Source organism: Cavia porcellus, unplaced genomic scaffold, assembly GCF_034190915.1.
Source record: "Cavia porcellus strain 051 isolate PalLab524CR breed Dunkin Hartley unplaced genomic scaffold, mCavPor4.1 scaffold_23, whole genome shotgun sequence".
NCBI classification, from domain to species: Eukaryota; Metazoa; Chordata; class Mammalia; order Rodentia; family Caviidae; genus Cavia; species Cavia porcellus.
The window spans coordinates 20,498,457-20,522,118 of NW_026947506.1; the positions used below are offsets into that span (position 1 = coordinate 20,498,457).

The window sequence follows — 23,662 nt, forward strand, 5'->3', positions numbered from 1 at the left end:
TCCAGAGCACTGTAGTTGTCTTTTGCTTGTTTCATAACATTGACTCATAGTAGTTACTTTTGTGATGCTACTGTGAAAGGTACAACTTCTCTAATTTCTCTTTTTTTAAATTTTATTTTGAAAGTAGTAAAAATGGAACAGCACAAGACAGAACAATGCCAATCGAGACAACGCAGTGAAATTGGTACAGGATTTCACAGTAGGATACTGGTATAGTAGTAATATGTACTATGGTTTATCTCTTTAACTTCACAATAGTTGTCCAGTCAATTAGGTATAGCAAAATCAAACCAAAATAGAACATTATAAAACCAATTGAGAATACTGTATAGAGCAAAAGAAACATATAACAAAACAGTGAAAACAATCTATGCCTTCAAACAGAAGATAGAAGGAAATCCCCCATATTTGCTATACTGCATATGATCATCCTCCCAAGAAATGCTGAGACATCGGGCGGGTGGGAGATGGGTGCTTGATTTTCAGCCCACATGGCAGTAGGCTCACAGGTAATGGTTCTCTTCCAGGCCCATGCTGCAGGTGCTTACCAAGAGGGCAGGTGAATAAGCTGCCTGAGTCTCACCATGGCCGGATCTCAGAAGTTCTGGTTCTCCTCCTGACACTTGCTGCAGGCACTTAACAAGAGGGGTGAGTGAATAAGCTGCCTGAGTCCCACCATGGCCAGATCTTGGGAGTTCTGGTTCTCCTGCTGGTCCTTGCCGTATGTGCTTAACAAGAGGGGCGAGGGAATAAGCTGTCTGAATTCCACCATGGCTGGATCTCGGGAGTTCTGGTTTTCCTCCAGGCCCACACTGCAGGTGTTTATGAAGAGGGTGGCTGAATAAGCTGCCTGAGTCCCACCATGGCCGGATCTCAGGAGTTCTGGGTTTCCTCCAGGCCCATGCTGCAGGTGCTTACCAAGAGGGTGAATAAGGTGAATAAGGTGCCTGAGCCCACCATGGCCAGATCTTGGGAGTTCTTTAATTTCTCTTTCTGTGAGTTTGTCATTTGTGTATAGGGACGCTAATGATTTCAGAACTATATGGACTAGGAGTGGTGACAGTGGACATCCTTCTCTTGTTCCTGATTGTAGGGGAGAAACTTTCAGTTTTGGTTTTTTAATATGATGCTAGGCGTTGACTTGGCATAGATGTCTTTTATCAGATTGAGGTTGTGTAACTCTATTCCTATTTTCTGTATGATTTTTATCAAGAATGCATGTTGGATTTTGTCAAATTCTTCTTCAGTATTCATTGTGATAATTATATGTTTTTGGTCCTTGGCTCTGTTAATATGGTGTATTACATTTACAGATTTTCTACGTGGAGCCATCCCGGAATATCAGAGATGAATCCTACTTGATTTTCATATATAGTCTTCTTGATGCCTTGCTGCATTCTGTTTGCCAGCACCTTATTTGAGAAATTCTGCATCTATGTTTACATTGGTGATTGAGCTGTAGCTTTCTTTTTTGGTTGGATACTTCCCTGGTTTTGGTATTAGGGTGGCACCTGCTTCCTGGAAGGAGTCTGGGAGTACTCTTTCCCTTTCAATCTCATTAAAGATTTTCACCATTAGTAGCATTAGAGCTTCTCAAATTTGTTATAGAATGTAGATAGAATAAGTGTCTTCACACTGACTCAGACTCACAGGAAAAGGCATATCACTGGGAAAACCCACTGACCAAGGGACCTGCAGTACAGTGCCAGCACTTTCAGCCCTAAATGAGATATGACAATAAATACAAAAACAGAAGAAGATAAACAATAAGATTCTTTCAAAACTTCATAACTACCCAAATTCTGAGGCCCTGAGCAATAAAGGGAGTAAATTTTAAGAAAAATAACTCAAATAAGAGCTAAGAGAATCACAGAGATCCAAACAGACATATAAAGCAATTACTGAGACTTTAACTGATCTCAAGACAAAATTAAATGATTCATATAATCAGATGATCACTGAGCTTACAGATGACAAACAGCTGAATGTTTGAAACAAGTGAATACAGGACAGCAATGTTTATTTTAGTGATGAATTTGATTATCAAAAGGAATCAAACAGAAATCCTGCAAATGAAAAACTCAATGGAAAGCTTTTACACTATGCACAGTCAGTGAATTGACAGAATAAAATGACTTGAGGATATAGTAGACCTTTTACTAGGTACTCAAAAGTTAACAAGACACAATGAGAATTTGATCCATGATCCCCAAAATGATCCTAAACAACAAATTTGAGAATTTTAGGTGTTATGGCAGCTATAACATGCCTACCGTGCCAGTGCATGGCATGCTCAGTGAGGAGGATTGACATGAGTACCAGGCCTTGATTGGGCCATACAGTATATTTCAGGGCAACCTGAACTACAAAGTGAGATACTATGCATATCCTTCCACCCTTACCCAAGAAAGGGGAAAGAACAGAAAATGAAACTAATGGCATAACAGTAATAACTCACAGAAATCAGTGCAGTAATTTTTCCATATTTCAGGGATGAAATTATCCAAAGTATTTAGAATCCTTAATAGATATAATCACAGAAGAACTGCCTCACAAGGTATCATAGTTAAAATCCATCAAATTTGCATCAAAAAATACTAAAAGTTCTTACAGAAAAGACCAAGTAACTCATACAGGCAAGCAATCTAATAACTACAGATTTCTCCACAAAAACATTAAAGTTCATGAGAAGTTGGAGTGAAGTTCTGAAGTACAAGGAAAAAACCTGCCAACCCACATCACTATATGCTGAAAATTATCTTTGAAAAATGATGGAGAAATGAAGACCCTCTAGGACAAAGAGGATCTAAAGAAACTCATGACCACCAATTCAGCACTCAGGAATTACTTCAGTTAAGTCCTAAGGAGAGATAGTAAGGTCAACATTATCAAAGAGCCCAAGGAAAAAATATATCTAACTGGCGGAGTTGATAAACAAAAGGAAAAAGTTCAGAAATCAGCACTATAAAAACAGTATAATTACAGGATTCAGTAAACAGCTTTAAATAACAACATCTATTGTCCATGACGTTCCAATGAAATGACACACTATGGTGAATTGAAGATAAGCTTAGCCAATTGATAACTGGAAGATAAACATCATCCAGAAAGAAATGCATAGGCTGAATATGGAAGGCCAGAAAGTGATACTCCATACAACCAGAGACTGAAAGCAAGCAGAATTATTTATCCTATTTTCTAGCCCAGTAGACTTCAAGCCAAATTGGGTCAGAAGAGACAAAGAAGGTAGGTATAAAGGGAACAGTTCAGCAGGAAGACATAACAATTATAAATCTTTATGTATCAAATGATAGTGCACTGAATTTCATAAAAGAAAAAACAATGGTTATAAAAGAATGGACAATTGTGGAAGGGAACAAGTGAGGTTCTGTAGAAAGGAAAGCACAGAAAAGTAAAAAACAAAAAAGAAAAGAAGAAAAATATGGAAAAAATGCTTTTGTAAATGGGGAGGGGAGGATGGGATAAAGGCCCGATAGGACAATGGGATTAAAACAGTATCATGTATAGGTACAAATTCTCTGTAATGAGTGTAATCATTATATATATTTAAAATGTACCAGCAAAATCTGATTAAAAATTCAAAGGACATATAGACAGCATTACAGTCATAATGTAGAACTCCAACAACTCAGTTTCACTAATATAGAGTCAAGAACACAAAGAATTGACAAAAAAATTACAGTTGAATCATACCATCCAACATATATATCAACTAAATATTTCATCAAGAAACAGCAGAATACACTTTTTTTCTCTGTAGTATACAGAATTTTCTATAGTTTCAGTCAAAACATAGGCCATAAAGCAAGCTTAAGTAAATACAATGGAATGGATAGAGGCTTTTGCACCCTATCTGATTGTCATGAGATAATGCAAGTATGTCAGTGAGCAAATTATACACTTTTGAATAATCAATCAAGGAACAGGCTTAAAATTTAAAAGATTCTACAATCAAATTATAATGAACTCCATATACCAAAACCTAAGGGGCACAACAAAACAGTTCTAATGGGGAAATTTAAACTGTGAGTGCCAAAAATTTTTTAAAAACCAAAATAAATAACATAATGATGTATCTGAAAGTCCTAAAAAAGGGAGAGTAATCCAAATCCAAAATTGGAGAAGGAAAGAAATTACAAAGATTAGAGCAGAAATTAGAAAAATTGAAACAAAAAAAGAACCACTTAATCATAAAATTGGAAATCTGAATGGTAAACAAGATTGCTAAATACATATCCTAGTTTACCAAATGTAGAAAAAAAATTCACATCAATGCAGTTACAAATGAAAAAGAGAAAATTGCCTTAGGCATTGCAAAAATTAGAATAATTTTAAAGGAAATATTTCAACACATTGTAGAAGAAATAAAGTATCAAAACATAACCTAAAAGATATAAAAAGGCAATGAAACTGAGGCAGTAATAAATCTGTCTCCATAAAGAAAAACCCAGTGACCGGCGCAGCTCCAATGAAACAGGAGACAGGAGACGCTTTTGTGGACGACAGTTAACTGCTAGTTTATTTACGCGGGCTCTGGTTTATATATTTGGCCGTGACCAATCACAGGCTGCCACAAGGAAGCAGGGCGGGAATAGGATGCAGGCTCTGGCTACTATATCCAGCTGTGGCCAATCAGGAGTTGCCACAGAGTACGGAGTAGAGCGCGGGGTGCACACGGGTTGGCTAATTTAAAGAGGGACGTAGCGCATTGCGGAAGCTGGCGTGGTCCTTAGTCCTGGCTGGGGTATGGTATGTTGAGCGCCTGCGCCCAACATCTCCCCCTTTCTTTATAACTGACGCAGGGTCTCCAGAGGTCGGTGCCCCTCGTGAGGTGTCATGCTGCGCAGTCATGACAGTGCCTCACTACTTGTTGGTGCTCTTTTGGAGGGGGCGGGAGTATTGTTTTACGAGCCCAACCCGCATGCTCACCAACATGGGGACCGGGGTGTCTCCTGGCCAAGGACGACACCCCCTGCGATGCTTTGCTCCACACCTGTGTCACAGCATGGCGAGCCATGCTGCCGGGCTTTGACCAGATTTTATGATCAGCAATGCTTGTTTGGTACTTTGTCCCTATTCCTTTGTCTGCGAATCTGACAGAGCAGAAGTAGACTGCCGAATGCGGCAAGTGTAGTCATGGTAGCCAGAGCCCCTGTTCCTGCCCATTCCTTTATGAAAGCCAATTGGAGAGTTGGCCCGAGCTGGATCACAGGAAACTCGTCTGAGTCCACCATAACTGGAACCGGTGCGAACTGGAGTACCTGCATAACAACAGCTGAAAGTGCACTGTTATCCCAACATTGTAACATATAACAGGTTGTGGTGGAGCAATTTAGAAAAGTCATTGGCTGCAAGGACCGTACGAGATGCAAGAAGGAGGGGAAAAGGAGGCTACTAACCAGGGGAGTTGGCCAAGGTGCCATGGTTAATGGGAGTTGTGGGTGTACTTGCTTGGTCTGGCTTGTGAGGCTCCTGTTGGTTCCCCTGTTCTGTGGTTGACGTTTCCTCTGGGTCAGGGTCTGGTGGCTTGCAGGGATGTATCAGGCGTTCCGGGACCCAGACAGGTTCGCTGCCTTCTTCCTGCGGGAAGACACAGACCGCCGCTCTCGCCCAACTAAGTACTGGGCTGGGGCCTCTCCATACCCCATGCAGGAGGTCTTTCCAGCGTACCCAACCATGTTTGGGTGCGACAGGGTTGGCATGTAGCTGTGCTGGCGTGGATCCTTGTGGGTTGATGTTTACAAAATTGTAAGTGAAGAGGGTGAGATTTAGTCTGGCCCTAGGTGTCATGCCCTGGGCAATACCCTCCTTTTGTTTAAACAGAATAGACTTGAGGGTTTGATATGGCCTAACTTTAATTGCTCTTGAATAAGTTTGGATGCGGCTTCTGCTTTGTCTCATGGTAGGGCCATCAACAATGGCAAGCCCCGACTCCTGCCAAAATTTTTGTCAAGTGGCCTGAGACTTCTCCCCTAGCCGAGACCCGTTTCCATGCTTGTATGGCTATTTTATTTATCTGTGCATATACCTTTTGTGGGAATATCAGCTGGTTATTGAGATACTGCCCTTGTCCTAATAATATATCCGCGTTCCAGGCGGCCTGATTATTCTGGGCATTAGCTTGGGCCTGTTCTGTGGCAAGTTCAACATTCCAAGCTTTCCAATCAAGATATTGGCCTGGGCTGAGCACTGCCTTGCACAAACTGGCCCAATCAGCAGGTGTCATGGCGTTTCCTGCCATGGCTTCTACTAGGGACAGGGTATACGCCCCGTTAACACCGTACATGGTGCTGGCCTCCTTAAGATGCTTTATCGCCTTTATATCTATAGGCAGGTGGGCTCTGTTTCCCTGAGCATCTATAGCAACCGGAAAAGCCTGGAGAAAACGGCCCAGGCCTCCTGGGTCCTCTCTTTTGACTTGATGCCAAAGGTCTTCCTGGAATGTCCCAGGGGACGTCTGGACCCGTTGCGGACAGCTACATAGCTGATGGCAGGGTCTCTGGTGGGCATGATAATCTGGCGGGTCGGGAGGTAGAGCCGTAGGTCTTATACGGGGCGGCCCTGGGATCCCGTACTCGCTTTCATTGACCCATTTACTCTGAGAAATCCTGCGTTGCAGCTCATTTATGGCCTCAGAGTAGGGCCCTCTCGACTGCGTGTGTGTGACTTCCCCTCTTTCGGTGGTGTCTGCATCCACCATTTTGTATACTTCTCCTTCCTCCCCCTCATTATCTGACGAGTCCTTTGTTTCTGGGTTGGGTGGGGTCACCTCGCCTGCGGCACTAGACTCACGAGATTGCTCGCGGGAGGATTCTGCCCGATGGTAACCAAGCGCCATGGCGCCAGCCCTTATATGGTCACGACAAGAGGTGTCTGTAAGGCAGCTTCTCACTACGGCCCAAATGGGTCTGACTCCTGGCTTCAGGAGGCCATTTTTTGTTGTAAAGTCAAGATCTCTCCCTAATTTATCTCAGCTGGGGATGGTAACGGACCCCGTGGGACCAAACCAAGGTGCTACCTTATCGACCTGATCGAGAAAGTTTTGAATTTGTTCTCATTTCATTTGTAATCCCTTTTCTCTCAGTAAGTCTCTTAAGGCGACTGACAGTGGCTGAGTAGCCGTGTTACCCATGTTAACTGGAATTTCAAGAGTTTCTTTTTATTTTTATTTACTTTTTTTTCTTTTTCCTTTTTTTTTTTAATACAGGGACAGCTTAGTCCCCGCGCCCCTTTACGGCGCCCCCAAAACCGGCCTCTTTACAGCCCCCGGAACTCTCTTTACAAGTTCCTGACCCTTGCGATGCGTCCGCCCAAGGTTGCCCAATAGCCCCCGCTATCCGGCCCTGTTGCGTAGCACCCGCTACCAACGTTGAGCAGTTTAACCTGTCAGCCCTCGCCCGCCAAGTAGCCCCCGCTATTGGCGCTTGACGATTTTACCTGTTGACGTCTCTGTTCCGTCGGAGAGAGAGGTTCGTTCCCGTACTGTTGGAGAGAGAGGGTCTCAGCGTTCCGGGCTCCCCGTATGGGCCACCAGTTGACCGGCGCAGCTCCAATGAAACAGGAGACAGGAGACGCTTTTGTGGACGACAGTTAACTGCTAGTTTATTTACGCGGGCTCTGGTTTATATATTTGGCCGTGACCAATCACAGGCTGCCACAAGGAAGCAGGGCGGGAATGGGATGCAGGCTCTGGCTACTATATCCAGCTGTGGCCAATCAGGAGTTGCCACAGAGTACGGAGTAGAGCGCGGGGTGCACACGGGTTGGCTAATTTAAAGAGGGACGTAGCGCATTGCGGAAGCTGGCGTGGTCCTTAGTCCTGGCTGGAGTATGGTATGTTGAGCGCCTGCGCCCAACAACCCAGGTGCTCACTTACTTTCTCATTGAAGTATCTTATTTCTCTACCCATTTTGAAGGACAATTTTTCAGGGTACATCAGTCTGGGTTGGAAGTCATTTTGCTTTAGGATCTGAAATACTTCCCTCCATGCTGTTCTTGACTTCACTGTTTGTGTTAAAAAGTCTGCTGTGATTCTGATGGGCTTTCCTTTATAGGTGATCTGTCTTTTGTCACTAACAGCTTTTAATATTGTATTCTTATGTTGGGTTTCTGGGATGGTGATTATTATATGTCTGGGTGTAGTTTCATTTTGATTATGGTTATTTGGAGTCCTATATGTTCACTAATCGTAATGTCAGTTTCCATTCTCATGTTTGGGAAATTTTCAGCTATTACTTCCGTACATAGCCTCTTGATATCATTTGTGTTGTCCCCTTCTTTTTCATTTATCCCTATCTTATGTTGTTTTTCTTTGAATCATCTTGCAGCTGAATTGTTTTTTTCCTGATTCTTTATTGTTTTGAAAAGATCTTTCCTTTCCCATTCACTAGCTGCAATCTTGTCTTCGATGTCTGAAATTCTATCTTCAGTTTTGTTTAGTCAATTTTGACAACTTTCAATGGAATTTTTGATTTCATATCTCTTTGAATCTGCTTCATGTATTCTGTTTGTTTCTCATATTGTTCATCCAGGCAGTCTATATTTTTGCATTGTTCCTCTAATTTTTTTTAACTGTGTCTCCTTTAGATGTGTTCAGCATCTCTTTTATTACTTTTATCATTTCTTCTTTTACCTGGGAGATTATTTCTAGTTTGAATCCTTTAAAGCTTCCCAGAGTTGCTTCTTTATTTCAGTTGCTATTATTTCAGGTATTTCAGGTGTATGGCATATATTTTCTTCTGTGTACATGGTTCCTAGGCTTTCTTGGGATGGGCTGCAGGTTTGAGATTGCATTCTGGCCCTTTCATTTTGTCATTTTCCTATATTTCCGTGTTTCAAGTGATGCTCCAAAGCTTCCTCTGGGCGTGTTGGAAATTGCCTCCTATGTCCTCAGCTCCTGGGACTGAATGGAGGTTCCTGAACATGGTCCAGTTAGGTCCACAGGACCTCCAGTGCCACCTCCAGTGCCACCTCCAGTGTTCCAGGAAACTGGGCAGGCTCCTAACCACTGTGAGTGATGATCCAAAGTTCTCCCCGGGCATGCACCAATGTGCTGGAACTCACTTCACATGCCCTTAGCTCCCCTGATTGAAGAAGTTCGCTGTGCGTGATCTAGTCAGGCCGCAAAACTTCCCAGGCTTAGTGTAGTGTGCCTGGAAGCTGGGCAGGCACTTAAACGCTGGGAGCGATGATCTTAAACTCTCTCAGGCCTGAACTGGTGTGCTGGAACTCACCTCCTGCAGCCCCAGTTCCCAGATTCCAGTGCTCACTTACTGACACCTACATTTCATCATGATTTCTATGAAGAACTACTACCAATGTTCAAACTCTTCTATGAAAATCAAAGGAAAAGAACATTGCTAGTGTCATTTCTTGAACCTATCATTATTATGATTCCAAAACAGGTCAAGAACTCAACAAAAATTAAAATTTATAGGGCAGTATCTTTAATGAAGATAGTTGTGAAACTTCTCATAAATATACTCATCAGCAAAGAGACTTTCAAAAATGGCAGCTTGCTAGGGGTTTGGACAGAGAGTCTCTGTGGAGAAATCATATTAGATGCTAGAATATGACAACATGGAGAGGGCCAGACAAATGGATAATGATTCTTATTAACCAAGGCGGTAACTAAAGGAAAAATAAAACTGGGAAAAGGAACAAAAAGCATGGATAGAGAGCTGAAGCCCGATGTACTCACTGAGCCCTGTTCCACACTGTACTAGGTACAACCGGAGGATTTAAGGTGGTGATGAGACTGTGGCTGCCAATAACAGGAGTCTGTGAATCCTGCATCTTTAATGTGGCAAACCGACCAGTGGATCCAAGAGGAAATTGAGACCTGGGACCCCGCAAAGCAGCCAGGGCCATCTGGCTGCGCTGGAGGAGAGTGCGAGAAGTTCCAGAGCTCCAAAGCTGAACATTGTGCAGTTTTCTGACTGTTCAGTACTGTGTCGGGAATGCAGTGAAGACAAGCAGCACAGTGTGCAGTGGAACCAAGAGGAAGATCTGCATTGAGTCCCGGTGAGTACTAGGGACTAGGTCCCCCGCAGCTGCTGTCACTGGCTAGAGTACATCTTGGAATTGGACAGAGCCCGCCACTACAGCAGCATCAGTGATACAGAGAGTCTAATGGAGGACATCTTGGAGTTGGGCAGAGCCCAAGGCTTGGTGACATCACACAGTTGCCCCTGGTACAGAGAGGTCTGATGCAGGACATCTTGAAATTGGGCAGAGCCCAGCACCGTGATGGCATCAGTGACACAGAGTGGACTAGTGGAGGACATCTTGGAATTGGGCAGACCTGGCACCGAAGTGACATTAGATAGTTGCTCCTGGCACAGATAGGTCTGGTAGAGGACAGCTGGGATTTGGACAGAGCCCTATGCTGCGGTGACTTAGTTAGCCGCTTCTGGCAGAGAGAGAACTGGCAGGATCTGCTGGGGCTGAACCAAGCCTCTGGTTGGGACCCAAAAAGCAGTTACAAAATAGTCATGACTCTGTGATATCCACGAAGTACAGCCTAACTTGCGGATTGATTGGCACAGAGGCTGGAGGCTAGCCTGCACTGTCCCTGCATCCTTGCCTACCTCAGATAACAGCAAATTGGAGAGGGCAGCAAAAACTCAAGTCAGAATGCTTCAGAAAGGCCCTAAGCAATATGGAGAGGGCCAGAGACCCCCAGGACACTCCAATCTGAAAGAAACCAGAAACATGACAAGAGATAAAAGTAAAAAAAAATCTCCAGCTGCCAAACGTGAGAAAATAAGCCCAGGAGAAGTAAACACAGAAGAGAACCAGCACAATAACCATCCAATACTAGACACAGCATCAGCTGAAATAAAAAAATACCTTCATGATCTCATAGATGAATTTAAAGCGGTACTCCTGATCCAAGTGAGGCCAGATATAGAGATTAATTAAAGGAATGATAAGCCATGCCCAAGAGAACACAGATGGATGAACAGAGGAAATCAGAAAAGAAACAGAAACTTCTGAAGAAGAATTTAAACATAACCTAGAATACATGAAACAGATCCAAAGAGATTACCAGGAAACTAAAAACTCCATTGAATACTGGCAAAATGCCTTGACAGAAACTAAAGTTAGCCTTTTGAAACTTGAAGAGAGATTTATGATGTATGATCATGAAAGAAAAGACCTCTTAAAAATAACAAGGAACCAGAAAGCAACAATTCAAAGACTAGAAGCTGACAAAAGGATATATAACTTAAGAATAAAGCAGGAGTAACCAAAAATGAAATACAAAGAATATTCACAGATATGTTAAAGGAAAATTTCCCAAGTCTAGGAAAAAGAAATGATATACAGATAAAAGAGGCATACAGAACAACAGCTACCTACAACCAAAACAGATCTACACCCAGACATATAATAATCAAGATTCCAGAAATCCACCAAAAGAACAGAATACTAAAAGCAGCCAGGGAAAAGAAGCAGATAACCTACAATGGAAAAATTATCAAAATAACAACATACTTATCAACACAAACTCTCAAATTGAGAAGGGAATGAGAGGAAATATTACAAGTCCTGAAAGAAAATAATTTGCAACCAAGATTCATATACCCAGAAAAACTCTCTCTCAAAATTAATGGAGAAATAAGATACTTCCAAGACAAGGAGGAACTGTGGGAGTTCATGGCCACCAACCCAATCCTACAGAGAGTGCTGAAGGACATTCCAGAGAAAGATAGGAAGGGATACCAGGATTCCAGGAACAGTGATAGAGAGGCCTCAATGAATGGGGCAGACAGTGGAATGAGGGAGTAAGGTGAACAAATTATAGCAGTAAAGTGGAGTAGCAGACATGAGACAGAGACGGTAAGCTATAACCTTTAGTATAGATAGGTTTGATACACTATAAAAAAAGGCAGAGGTCATTGTTAATAGTGTATCAGGATTTAAAAGACACAGTAGTCTTATTTATTTAGTCTTATGTAGTTTCGCCCTATTTAGTTTGAATTTAATTTGTTCCTGTCTGTCCACTCATATCAAATTTGAGGGCACAGACATCTGACCCAAAAATAGCAGGTTATATCATGGTAACTATCCTTAATTTCCTATTAAACTGAAACCCTGTATTACTTACATTATCTTACTATGACTGATCTTATTTGAATCCAATTCATTAGACCGTGGTTTTGCCTTGGCTGATTTTATTTGAATTTGGTGTGCTTGATAGTATCAACCATAAAAGTACAAGCAACTACTCTGAAGATGACAAGATGTAAAAGATATCCATACTTCTTTGATTATACTTATTGATTAAAAAAAGATATCCATACAGGTATTGATTATTAACAGCTCTCAAGTCCTACAATGTTTTCAAAGTTGTGTTTTTATAAAAATAGCTATTTAATACTATGCTTAACTATTTTTTTGTCTTTTTGAGACAGGGTCTCACCATGCAGTTCAGGCTGGCCTTGAGCTCACTTTGTAGCCTAGACAGTCTCGAACTCACAATGATCCTTCTGCCTCAGCCTCCTGAGTGCTGGGATTACAGGCATGAGCCACCACGCCCGGCTATCCTTAACTATATTAAGCCTGATTATGTGGACAAGTCTATTGAAAATAACAAGAGAAAGCATAGTAACTACAGTAGATCACCTAATATTGTGCTCTTATGTGTCTTTTTCATTGCATGTTTTTCTAGGAATTTGTTTTGCTGTCTTGTTATGATTTGTTTTTCCCTATAATACAGAGAGGATAGATATACATGTAGAAATTCACACATGAGAAGATTTTTTAAAAAACTATTTACGGGAACAGATTATATGATGCAATGATGATATGATGTAATGAACAGATACTCTGAAGAAGAAGAGACACTAAGAAACCGATGCTAATTCTGTAGCATTATGATACAAAATCTAGCAATACTATTATTCACTGATCAGAGTGATATTAGTCTAGTCTCTTAAGTTCAATTTCAGCATATGTAAAGATAAGTACAGCTACTATGAAGAGAATGAGAGACGCGATGGTAGTTATTATTGTCTTCCCCAATGTCAGATCTTGAAGACCTAAAAAGCCTTTATCATCCTGTAATGATTTGATTAGTTCTATAATATGCAGTATGTATTTAATGTGTGTGAAGATGGGGACAACTATTTGGAAGAAATTAGAGACAATTGGATAAACTGTAAAGAACACCAGTGGACTTGCTTTGAAATCTGTATTTCTTTAAGTTGTTTTTTTTGAAATGTTTTGTTCTGTTTTGATATGTTTAATCTTACCCTCTTTAAGATAAAAGATAAGTCATAACCATATTACTAAGTTTTTGTTAGATTATTGACCAGAACTGTTGGCAGTGTCACTATTTGAATGTCACTTTACATACTTTAATTTTGTAACCTGAACAACTATTTCTAAGATGACAATATGTAACTTATCAACTGGTGATTTCTTACTGTTTATTTTTCTGTAATTCTGTATTATTTCTACCCTTTTTTTTTATCTCCATGTATTTTTTTTGTTGTTTCTTTCACTTTAAATAAAACAATATTTGTCAGCAAATAAGTTGTAAAAAAGGTCATACATCATGAACAAGTGTGAGTCCTCCAAGGCATGCAAGGTTTGGTCAATGTATGTAAATGAAGAAATGGAAAATGCCACATAAGCAGAAGGGAAAAAAATCACATAATCATCTAAATAGTTGCAGGAAAGACCTTTGAAAGAATTCAAACATCCCTCAGTGTGAAAAACTCTGATGAAAATATACACACAAAGAACTACCTGAAATTGATAAAAGCCACTTAGGACAAACCTACTGCCTGTATTTTAGCACTTCATTTTCAGAACTCTGAATTCCTCATACATACTTATTTACATTCATTTATCATCCCTCTCTTGGAATTCTTGTTTACTGACTGCAGGTGACAAAGTTTTATTTCTTTATTATTTATGTTCTTGGTGTTTTGAGACAGGGTTTTTGAGACTGTGTAGTTCAGGCTGCCCAGAGTGTGATTATGTAGTCCTGGCTACAGTCTAACTCTCAATGACCCTCCTGCCCTAACCTCCTCATAGTAGTGTTGCAGGTTGCACTCCTGGTTTTTGCCAAAGCTTTACAACACTGATCATTCCTGTGTAATGGTTCTGTCCTTGTGGTTACGGCTTAATTTGCAAGTGAAATGTTTGTTTGTTTCTGTCAATATGTAGCATGGTGGCGGTGCCATTTTTCCTACTTTTTTGCTCAGTTTTGGATTTCTATTCTTTAAAGAGAATAAACAGAACAAAGTAAAACACAACAAAGCAGATCAGAACAAAACAATGCAAGCAACACAGGATTTCAAAGCAAGACAATAGGAAATCAACAATGGCTACCATAGTGTCTCTTGTTTTCTTCGAAATAATTTTCCGTATCTTCACATACAATGAATTCAAACAAAACTAGATAGTATAAAACCGATCAAAACAAAAAAATGAAAGCATTACAGGCCTTCAAAACCAGATAATAGGAAAATCAATAAAGAATTCCATAATTTTTCTGGTTTTCATCAAAATAGTTGTCTATACTTTCACACATATTGAAATCAAATGATTGAAAATAGATTAAAATCAATCAAAACAAAGAATAAAGGCATTAGGGAACTTTAAAATAAAGTGATAGGAAATCAGCAATGGCTACCATAATGCATTTCTATTTCTGCACTACTGAATTTTACTATAGAACTATTCTCTGATTCTGACTTTATCTTTGTAGGGTAGGCCAAAAAAGTCCTCGTTAGTATTCCACACAATGTCAGACTCACTTTCTGTAAATTTGATGGGTATGGTACTTTATACAGCTAAAGGATCACTGCTGATAGGCTTAAGTGAACAAGGATGATTATTCTGGCTTATCTATGTGAACCAATGGAGATGTAACAGTGCAAGGATATGTATGTCATCAACAGGTCACAAATCACTGCTGAGACTTCAGTCATACTGGAATCACATCAACCATGGTGCCACACTGAGCTTTAGAGAGGACAGCCATCCGGTGAACAGACAGTGTCTTACGTTGTTTATTGTTTGTGGGTATATACATTTTATTTCTTAACATCATTAATGATTCTCTGAAAGAGACTCAGAATCTCACTTGATATTAGTAATTCTCTAAAGAGTTCAGCTATGAAGCATAAAGAGAAGAAGAAACACCTGGAGAAGACATGCTTACAACAGCCTGGGAAAAAGTCAAAATGTAAAAGAGGTATGAGTTAGCATATTCTTGTGGCACAGGGAACCAGGACTTGCCTTCTAAAGTGGGAAAGAGTGAGTTTCCACTTGTGTACAGGGACAGTAGAAAGATAAAAAGGAGAAGTGAGTGAAAGAGTGAAGGAGAAAGAGGTATGTGTCTTTCTCAAGATTCATATAGTTTGGGAGTGAGGGAAGGCTCAGATGACCCAGGTCTTGTTGCTGTTCCTTAGGACTGGGTCACTCTGTCATATACATAGTCAAATTAATTTTTTCTTTTAAACATGTGTCTTCTTTCATTTGCCTTCTTTCCTAGGGCACTGTAAAGTAAAAGGAATTTTATGTTTCAACAGTACCTTTTTCTATGTTAATGAATAAATTATGGTATATAGAACTGAAGAAAATATTTCATAAAAATATAGCTGTGTATGTGCCAGGAACAACTATACCATTATAAAAATTGTTGACTCAGGAGTCAAAACATCTCATTTTGGTTAAGATAATGAAAATGTGTCTGAGGACTTCTCTGTGAACAGTCGCATCCATATAAATGTTTTCAGGTTTTTGTATTTTTTGTACAAAATGTGATCACAAGATCAGAACTAACCTCAGTGGTTGTCCAAGTTGAAAGTTGGCAACAAGCAGTCTCTCTACCAATGACACACTGTGCAGATGTAATGATCTCTAATAAGAACTGACAGAGTAAATGTTGCTCTACATTTAGAATTTTACTAATAGAATCCATATTTTTTTACTCTTGAGAAGCAGGGAATGTACAGTCAGTGAAGATTTCAAATTGTAGACCCATGATTTATTTAACATTGGATAAATACACATAAAACACCAAAATAGAACTATGTCTCAGCTTTTCTTTCATTTCTTGGAGAACTGGATTTCTAAGCTGTTGTAAAGGGCAGGGCCAAGCCACTGGTCCCAATTCAAGACCATGACGTGGGGGTTAGTTCTTCCTCTATCTCAGAGGACTTCCCCTATGGAAGCAAATTCCTGGATGAAGGTATGGGGGCTCTATTGACCAGAGTCTTATTTTACCCATAGTAAAGACAGTCCTTATGCTCAGCAAAGTATAATCAATAAATAATTTCTCTTTATGAAATGCAACTTATGAAGGAATAATACTATGCACACTATAATTATGTGCTACGTGGATAACATTCACAAAACAACAGTGAGTTAAAAAGACCAGAAAAAAGTATATATTTTGCACTTCTATTTATACAAACAGAAAAAAATCCAATATGATGAATGTAGGGTCATATAGAAGTAGGAATAATTATTAATATATGCACAGTATGGGAAACAACAGGAGAATATGGAGTTCATGTGCACTAGGGAGATTATAAGACAATGAAGTAAGTAGGTAGCAGTGCACATGGATCTGTGTAGCAATACATGTGAGAGTACTGGCTAGGACAATACATGGAGGTGCTGTGTTCTTGGACTGGGTAGCTCTTTAATGTGTCTCCAGTCACGTATTTTGAGGCTTCTATTATTCTGGGCCTCATTTAAGCCATTAGCTCCTTTGTGCCTTCCTGTCAGTCTACCGTGCTCTTCCCTGGCTCATACTGTTCCTCTGCAACTCTGTGGTTTATGTCTCTGTGATAGGTTGATGCATATCTGTGTGTTAACCGAATGTTACTATTAACAGTGTGTATGTGTTTATGTGTGTGTTTGCATGACCTCTGCTGTTTAACTGTGTGAGCAGTCTGTGTCCTGCTCAGACACTCACCCACCACTTCCTGAGCAGAACCCAATCTTACGATGATCTGGGGCTTCTTGTTACCCTCTCATGTGTTTCCCTTGAACATTTGCTGATTTAACCATTGATTATTTTCGGTTTCTTCCTCACTGAGCAGCCTTGTATCAACTGATATTCAGAAGCATTCATCTCAATTCTGGGATATGTCTAGACTCTATCTTCCCTTCTGCACCCTGGTCAATAGTAAAATTCAAGTTAGGGATTTTATAACTTCAAGTCAGGCCTCCTACATTGCCCTTGTTGCTTAGAATTGCCTTTGCTATTCTAGGTCTCTTTTGGTTCCAGATGAATTTAGGATTGATTTTTCTAGATCGGTGAGGTATGCTAATGGTTTTTTTGATTGGGATTGCATTAAATCTGTATAACAACTTTGGGAGAATGGTCATTTTCACAATATTTGTTCTTCCTATCCATGAATTAGGGATGTCTTTCCATTTTCTGATATCCTCTTTGATTTCTTTTTCAGGGCATTATAATTTTCCTTGAATAGATCTTTCACTTCTTTTGTTAGGTTATTCCTAAGTAGTTCATTTTTTTGGATGCTATTGTGAAGGGTGTGGCTTCTTTTATTTCTCTCTGTCAGTGATTTTGTTGTCAGCGTATAGGAATGCTATTGATTTTTGATTTTGTATCCAGATACATTATTGAATTTATTTATTATTTCTTGGAGTCTTTTAATGGAGTTTTAGGGGTCTTCTATGTAGAATATCATGTCATCTTCAAATAATGATAATTTAACTTCTTCGTTTCCTATCCTTACTCCTTTTATTTCTCTCTCTTGTCTAATTGCTCCGGCTAATATTTCCAGTACTATCTTGAACAGGACTGGTGATAATGGACATCCTTGTTTTCTTCCTGATTTTAGGATAAAAGCTTTCAGTTTTTGGCCATTTAATATGATGCTGACTGTTGGTTTGTCACAGATGGCTTTTATCATATTGAGGTAAAAACCATCTATTCTGATTTTCTATAAGGTTCTTATCATGAATGAGTGTTGGACCTTATCAAAAGCTTTTTCTGCATCTATAGAAATGATCATGTGATTCTTACTTTTGGCTCTATTGATATGGTGGATTACATTTATTGATTTGCATATGTTGAACCATCCCTGCATTCCTGGGATGAATCCCACTTGGTCATGGTGTATAAATCTTGATGATTTGCTGCATTCTGTTTGCCAGTATTTTATTGAGAATTTTTGCATCTATGTTCATTAGAGAGATTGGCCTGTAGTTCTCTTTTTTGGTTGGGTCTTTCTCGGGTTTTGGTATTAGCATAATATTTGTTCCAGGAATAAGTTAGGGAGAATTTCTTCTCTTTCAATTTCATTGAAGAGTTTGAGAAGTGTCAGCATTAAATCTTCTTTGGATTTCTTGTAGAATTCCACAGTGAATCCATCAGGACCTGGGCTTTTCTTTGTTGGTAAGGATTTAATTACATTTTCAATTTTGTTAATTGAAATTGGGTTATTCAGCAGTTTTACATCTTATCAACTCAGCTTAGGTAATTCATATGTTTCTAGGAATCTGTCCATTTCTTCTTTGTTATCAAGCCTATAAGAGTAGGGTTTTTTGAAATAGGTATTGATGGTCTTCTGTATTTCTACAGGGTCTGCAGTGATTTCATCCTTTTCATTCATTTTTGCATGGATTTGAGTTTTTTCCTTCCTTTTAAAAATAAGGTTGGCTAGGGGTTTATCAATTTTATTATTCTTTCAAAGAACCAACCCTTTGATTCATTGATTCTTTGTATTGTTTTGTTAGACTCTATTGCATTGATTTCTGTTCTGATCTTTATAATTTCCTTTCTTCTTTTGGTTTTGGGCTTGACTTGCTGTTCTTTTTCTAGATATTTGAGGTATAGCATCAGGTTGTTTTATTTGTATTCATTCTGTTTTCCTGATTTGGGAACTCAGTGCAATGAATTTTCCTCTGAGGACTGCTTTTACTGCATCCTACAGGTTCTGGTAAGATGTATTTGTATTTTCATTTTTTTGTAGATATTGTTTAATTTCTTGTTTAATTTCCTCTCTGATCCACTGATTGCTCAGGAGTGTATTATTAAATTTCCATGTGTTTGTGGCTTTTCTGCAGTTTCTTTTAACATTAATTTCTGGTTTCATGGCTCTGTGGTCTGATAACAGGCATGGTATAATTTCATTTTTTTTCATTTACTTAAGCATGTTCTGTGGGCTAGTATATGGTCATTTTAGAGAACATTTCATGTGCTGCTGAGAAGAATGTATGTATATTCTGATGTTGTTGAGTGGAACACTCTGTATATGTCCATCAAGTTCATTTGTTCATAGGTGTGATGCAGTTCTCTTATTTGTTTGCTGATTTTCTGTCTGGTTGATCTGTCCCTTTGTGTTAATGGTGCGTTAAAGTCTCTTGTTATAATTGTGTTATTTCTTATTTGATTTTTCATTTCTGTTAATATTTGGATAGCTGGGTGCATTTAGTGTATATATGTTTAAGATTGTTATCTCTTTTTGAAGTTTTCCCCTAACTAGAATGTAGTGACCTTCTTTATCTCTTCTGATCATTATTGAAGTTCACATTGTCTGTAAACAGAATAGCTACTCCTGCTTTGTTTTGGGAACCTGATAGATGAATTATTGTTTTCCATCCTTTGACTGGATTCAGGCTCCTGCTAGCCACTTGAAAGTTACTAGGTATGGCCCAATTAGGCCTACAGGAACTCCCCATGCATCCTTCAGTGATTTGGGATGCTGGGCATGGTCTTACAGGGTGGGAGCCATGTTCCAAAGCTTCTCCCATGCACTGGGAATCAAATTCCTTGGTGAAACATCTTGATAATGTGAAACAGATACTGATAGGAGGTGAGCTTAGTTCATGTAGTGAAGGGGAACAGGGACACCATAAGGTCATGAATATTTAATTTCTTCAAACATAAAATTTATCAAATCTTTAATTTGTGGTTGTGAATGTCTAGGATGTAAGATGCAGATAACTAAAGTATGAAATGTGTAGAAGAAGGCAAATGATATGAAACACATTCCCAAATTGACAGAAATATTGTGCCTTGAGGGCAGGATCCTTGTGGAAATACAGAGGGCCAAAGTGCACCATTTCTTGCCCAGGCAAGCCATCACCGTACAAGACACCCAAAGTATTCCCAGGAGAGGGAGCTGACAAGGTGGCTGGGGAGAAGTATGGCAGGAGGTGAGCTAATGGCATCAAGGATTTAAGCTGTAATCTCCTGATCACTATGCTTTTCTTATACAGGCAAGCTCATTATCAAACATGTGGCTGAAAAAGAGCAGCAAACAACAGTGAAAGCAGCAGGTCTGCGTTCCTTCCCTCCCTTATAGATTTCACTCAGGGTATAAATCAATTGATTGATGCCATTCATACCCAGGATTGGGCATCCACTGTGTACGTCCTCCATGGCAGCTTCACATGCTTAATCTGAAATTTACCACCTATAGCTGCATGAGGCTCTAGGGGGACATCTAGACATCAGAAATAACATCATGTAATGATTTTTATCTTCGTATATAGTTAATCATCATCTATCCACATTCAATCAGTGCCTTTGTGTGTATTACATTTGCCAAAATAACTGTGTCAACATACACAATTCTCAATAAAATTTGAACACCATTGTCTTTACTTGTACAATATATTAGCAGGAAGTTGAGCCAATAATTATATTAGTAGTTAATGTATACCATATTTTAAGCATAGTCAAGTTCCATAATTCTATATACATTTCCAAAAATATACACATGATACCTAATCACAGTGAATAATGCCACATACACAGTTTAAAATACTATTACTTATTTTCTGTGTGGAATTACCATGGATGGAAACAATGCCAGAAATATGTTTGTTCTGGAATGAGACAGAACCTAGAATGTGCTGTGAATCAATATGTTTATTTTTGCTGTTTCTCTAACTCTCCAGAATTGGAACACTCTCCAGATCATGCCTCTGAGACACATGAGGTGGCTTCAAGCTCAAGTCTAGATGCAGGAGAGACTTTGTCAGCCTCAGAACATTTGCCCTGCGTTTTGCATTCAAGCATGCACATTTCTGTGGACCATGATAGTAAGGCAGACACAAAGGTGACCTCAGCGTGGACAACAGGTGCAGCTGAGCGGCCTCCCCACCCTACTCACTTCACCTTTCCTTCACATCCAGGGCAGGGCCTCAGGGAAGAGGGATGAAGACTGACTCCTCTGGGGAGGGTGACAGATAGGAAATCTGCCTTGCAGAGGAGGCAAAGCTCCTCAGCACACATTTCCACATGGATACAGAGGCAGATGTGGGTGAGGTGTTGGCCCATGTGAGGATGTGCAGGGGATGGGATCAGAGCCTCTCCCTCAGATCAATGCACACTCAGCTCACACTCACATTTCACACACCTTTATAGTAAGAACAGGTCAGTTTCGCTTCCTTTTTCCCTTTCTGCTCACAACCATCTCTTCTCTCCACATTGACCCAGTTCCTACGGGCATTACATATGTATGGCCTTACGCCTGCATTCCTAAATTCATTCTCACACTCGCCTCTCTACACTTAATCTGTAAATAACAGCACATCACCTCACATGGACCTGTTTAACTCCCTAATGCTACTGGTAGACAAAACACTAGAGAACTCCTGTGCCCTTTCAAAGTGTGTTTTTCTCACCCCAACACTGTATCTTCCACCATGGCATCAGTCTTTCCTAGAGCTCCATGTGCTGACATAAAAACACTTCCTGTAACATGTATGGCTGCTGTTACAGCATCTGCCAACATTTACTACTCACACAGTGGATCACATGTGCTGTCACAGAGTATCACATACGTGAATACACATTCAGTTCTATCTGCATTTACCAGTACCAAAAGCATTCACCAAATGTATATTGCAATACATATATACATACACACACATACATGTATGTACATGTGATATATATTTTCTAGATGGCTTTCACACCCATTTTTACATAAAGGTATGATGCACATACATAACACAACACACATAGAATTCTGAATATCACAGATACTCTATGTGTCCCCACCTGAGGATATTATCATCTTAGTTTTGGAGCTTTCTTTTCTATACACCAAGACACTACCTCAATGTGTTCCAGGTCCTGGATCTTCCAACATGCCTCCAAATCAAGATCTCATGGAGACAGAGAATTCCTCCTCCATGCCGCATTGTGATTTACCTTCCTCCTCAGCCAATAACCTCTTGGTGTCTGCAGTAGCTACTGAAAAGGAAAAAATAATGAATGTTTACTACAAGACTGTCCCAGTGAAAAGGGGTGTGGATGCTTTGGAGGATAAAGAAGATTTGGAGCCTCCTGCAAAGATGATAAAAATAGGAAATGCTGTCTGTCAGGAGAGGAACCCTCCAAAAGTCAGCTTCGCTTCCATGAACCTCACAGGTATCTTAAGTCTTGGTGAGGGCAACTTGGATGGTGAACAGCAAGGCAAAAAGGAAGAGGCTGAGAAGCCACCTGAGAATCTGGCCCAGGAGGTGGGTCCCAGTGCCACAACATCTGCAGAGCTGGAGCAAATGTACAGTGGCTTTAGGTGCATGAGTTGCCTCCAGGTGTTCCCTAATTTGCAGATGCTCAAGAAACACCTGGAGGAGGGGGTAGACGAGGGTGGTTCCCGCCTGAATCTCGTCTTTCCCAAAATGATGAACAAAAGGAATAACAACAAGATCACAAGGAGGAAGAAGACAAATATCACAGCAGCAGATGGAAATGATATGGAGATACTTTTGAGGTTCTTGGAATTTTTGATTTTTTGTTGCTTTTTGTTATCTTCTTATAGTAAATAGAGACTGAATCATTCTTCCATGTCTGTAAATGAGAGCTACTGACTCAAGTGGGCCCCAGAAGCCTCATCATCTGCCAAATAACAGAAAAAATCGGCACCTTCCTCCTAAGCCTTTGGTTGTTTTTTCCCTGTTTCTGTTCCCTCACTCACTTCATTCTGCTGTTTCCAGATTGGGATTCAAAGATCAGTTTTATCTTATTTTTATTAGTACGTGTTGGTTGTATACAAAGTTTCCTTTACTCATTTTGAATTGGTTCATGTACATAGCACAACTTAATTCTTTTTTTTTCATCCCATTTTCTACTCTTCCCTCAGCACACTCTCCATCTTTTGAGGAGGTGTTTCACTCTCTCGAAAGACCTTTCTCTCTGTATAGATCTACTTTTATTTTACTCTTTATTTATACTTTGGATTTCTCATAGAAAAGGAATAGTGGTATTTATGTTTGTGTGTCAGATTTATCTCACTTACCAATATGGTCTCAGGGTACACCCAATTTTTTTTTTTTTTTTGGTACTGGGGATTGAACTCATGACCTTGTGCTCGCCAGGCAGGCACTTGCTGAGCTAAATCTCTACTGCTCTCTCTTTTTTTTTTTATTTTTACTATGTACTTCAGGCTGGACTTCATCTCACCGCAGCCCTCCTGCCTCAGCTTCCCAAGTGCTGTAATTACAGGCACATGCTACTTTGCCCAGTGTGATACATCCATTTTTGTACAAATCAATGTTATTTTTATGACACAGTAGTACTCTGTTGTTTTAAAAATTCATTTTTTTCATGGTCAAATGCTAATTTATTTTTAAAATTTTAAGCTTATGCACAATTTAGGTATGTATAATGATCACATTCATT

General features: G+C 39.8%; 1 protein-coding gene and 1 long non-coding RNA gene across 2 annotated transcripts in view; one reads left to right on the forward strand and one right to left on the reverse strand.

The window, feature by feature from the left end:
* Positions 1 to 4,329: 4,329 nt before the first annotated feature.
* LOC134472458 (uncharacterized) overlaps positions 4,330 to 23,662 on the reverse strand; it is a 30,155-nt gene continuing 10,822 nt past the window's right edge. Inside the window, exons 2-3 of the long non-coding RNA XR_010042273.1 lie at positions 22,094 to 22,231; positions 4,330 to 5,601 (exon numbers count right to left, since the gene is read on the reverse strand). This is a non-coding gene — a long non-coding RNA (uncharacterized LOC134472458). The remainder of the gene's footprint in view (positions 5,602 to 22,093; positions 22,232 to 23,662) is intronic.
* On the forward strand, positions 14,982 to 22,914 carry LOC134472457 (protein FAM170A-like). Its single transcript, XM_063233874.1, has 4 exons — positions 14,982 to 15,235; positions 20,245 to 20,304; positions 20,929 to 21,111; positions 22,109 to 22,914. The coding sequence occupies exons 1-4, from the start codon at positions 15,157 to 15,159 to the stop codon at positions 22,807 to 22,809; spliced, it is 1,023 nt and encodes a 340-aa protein (XP_063089944.1). The 5' UTR covers positions 14,982 to 15,156; the 3' UTR covers positions 22,810 to 22,914.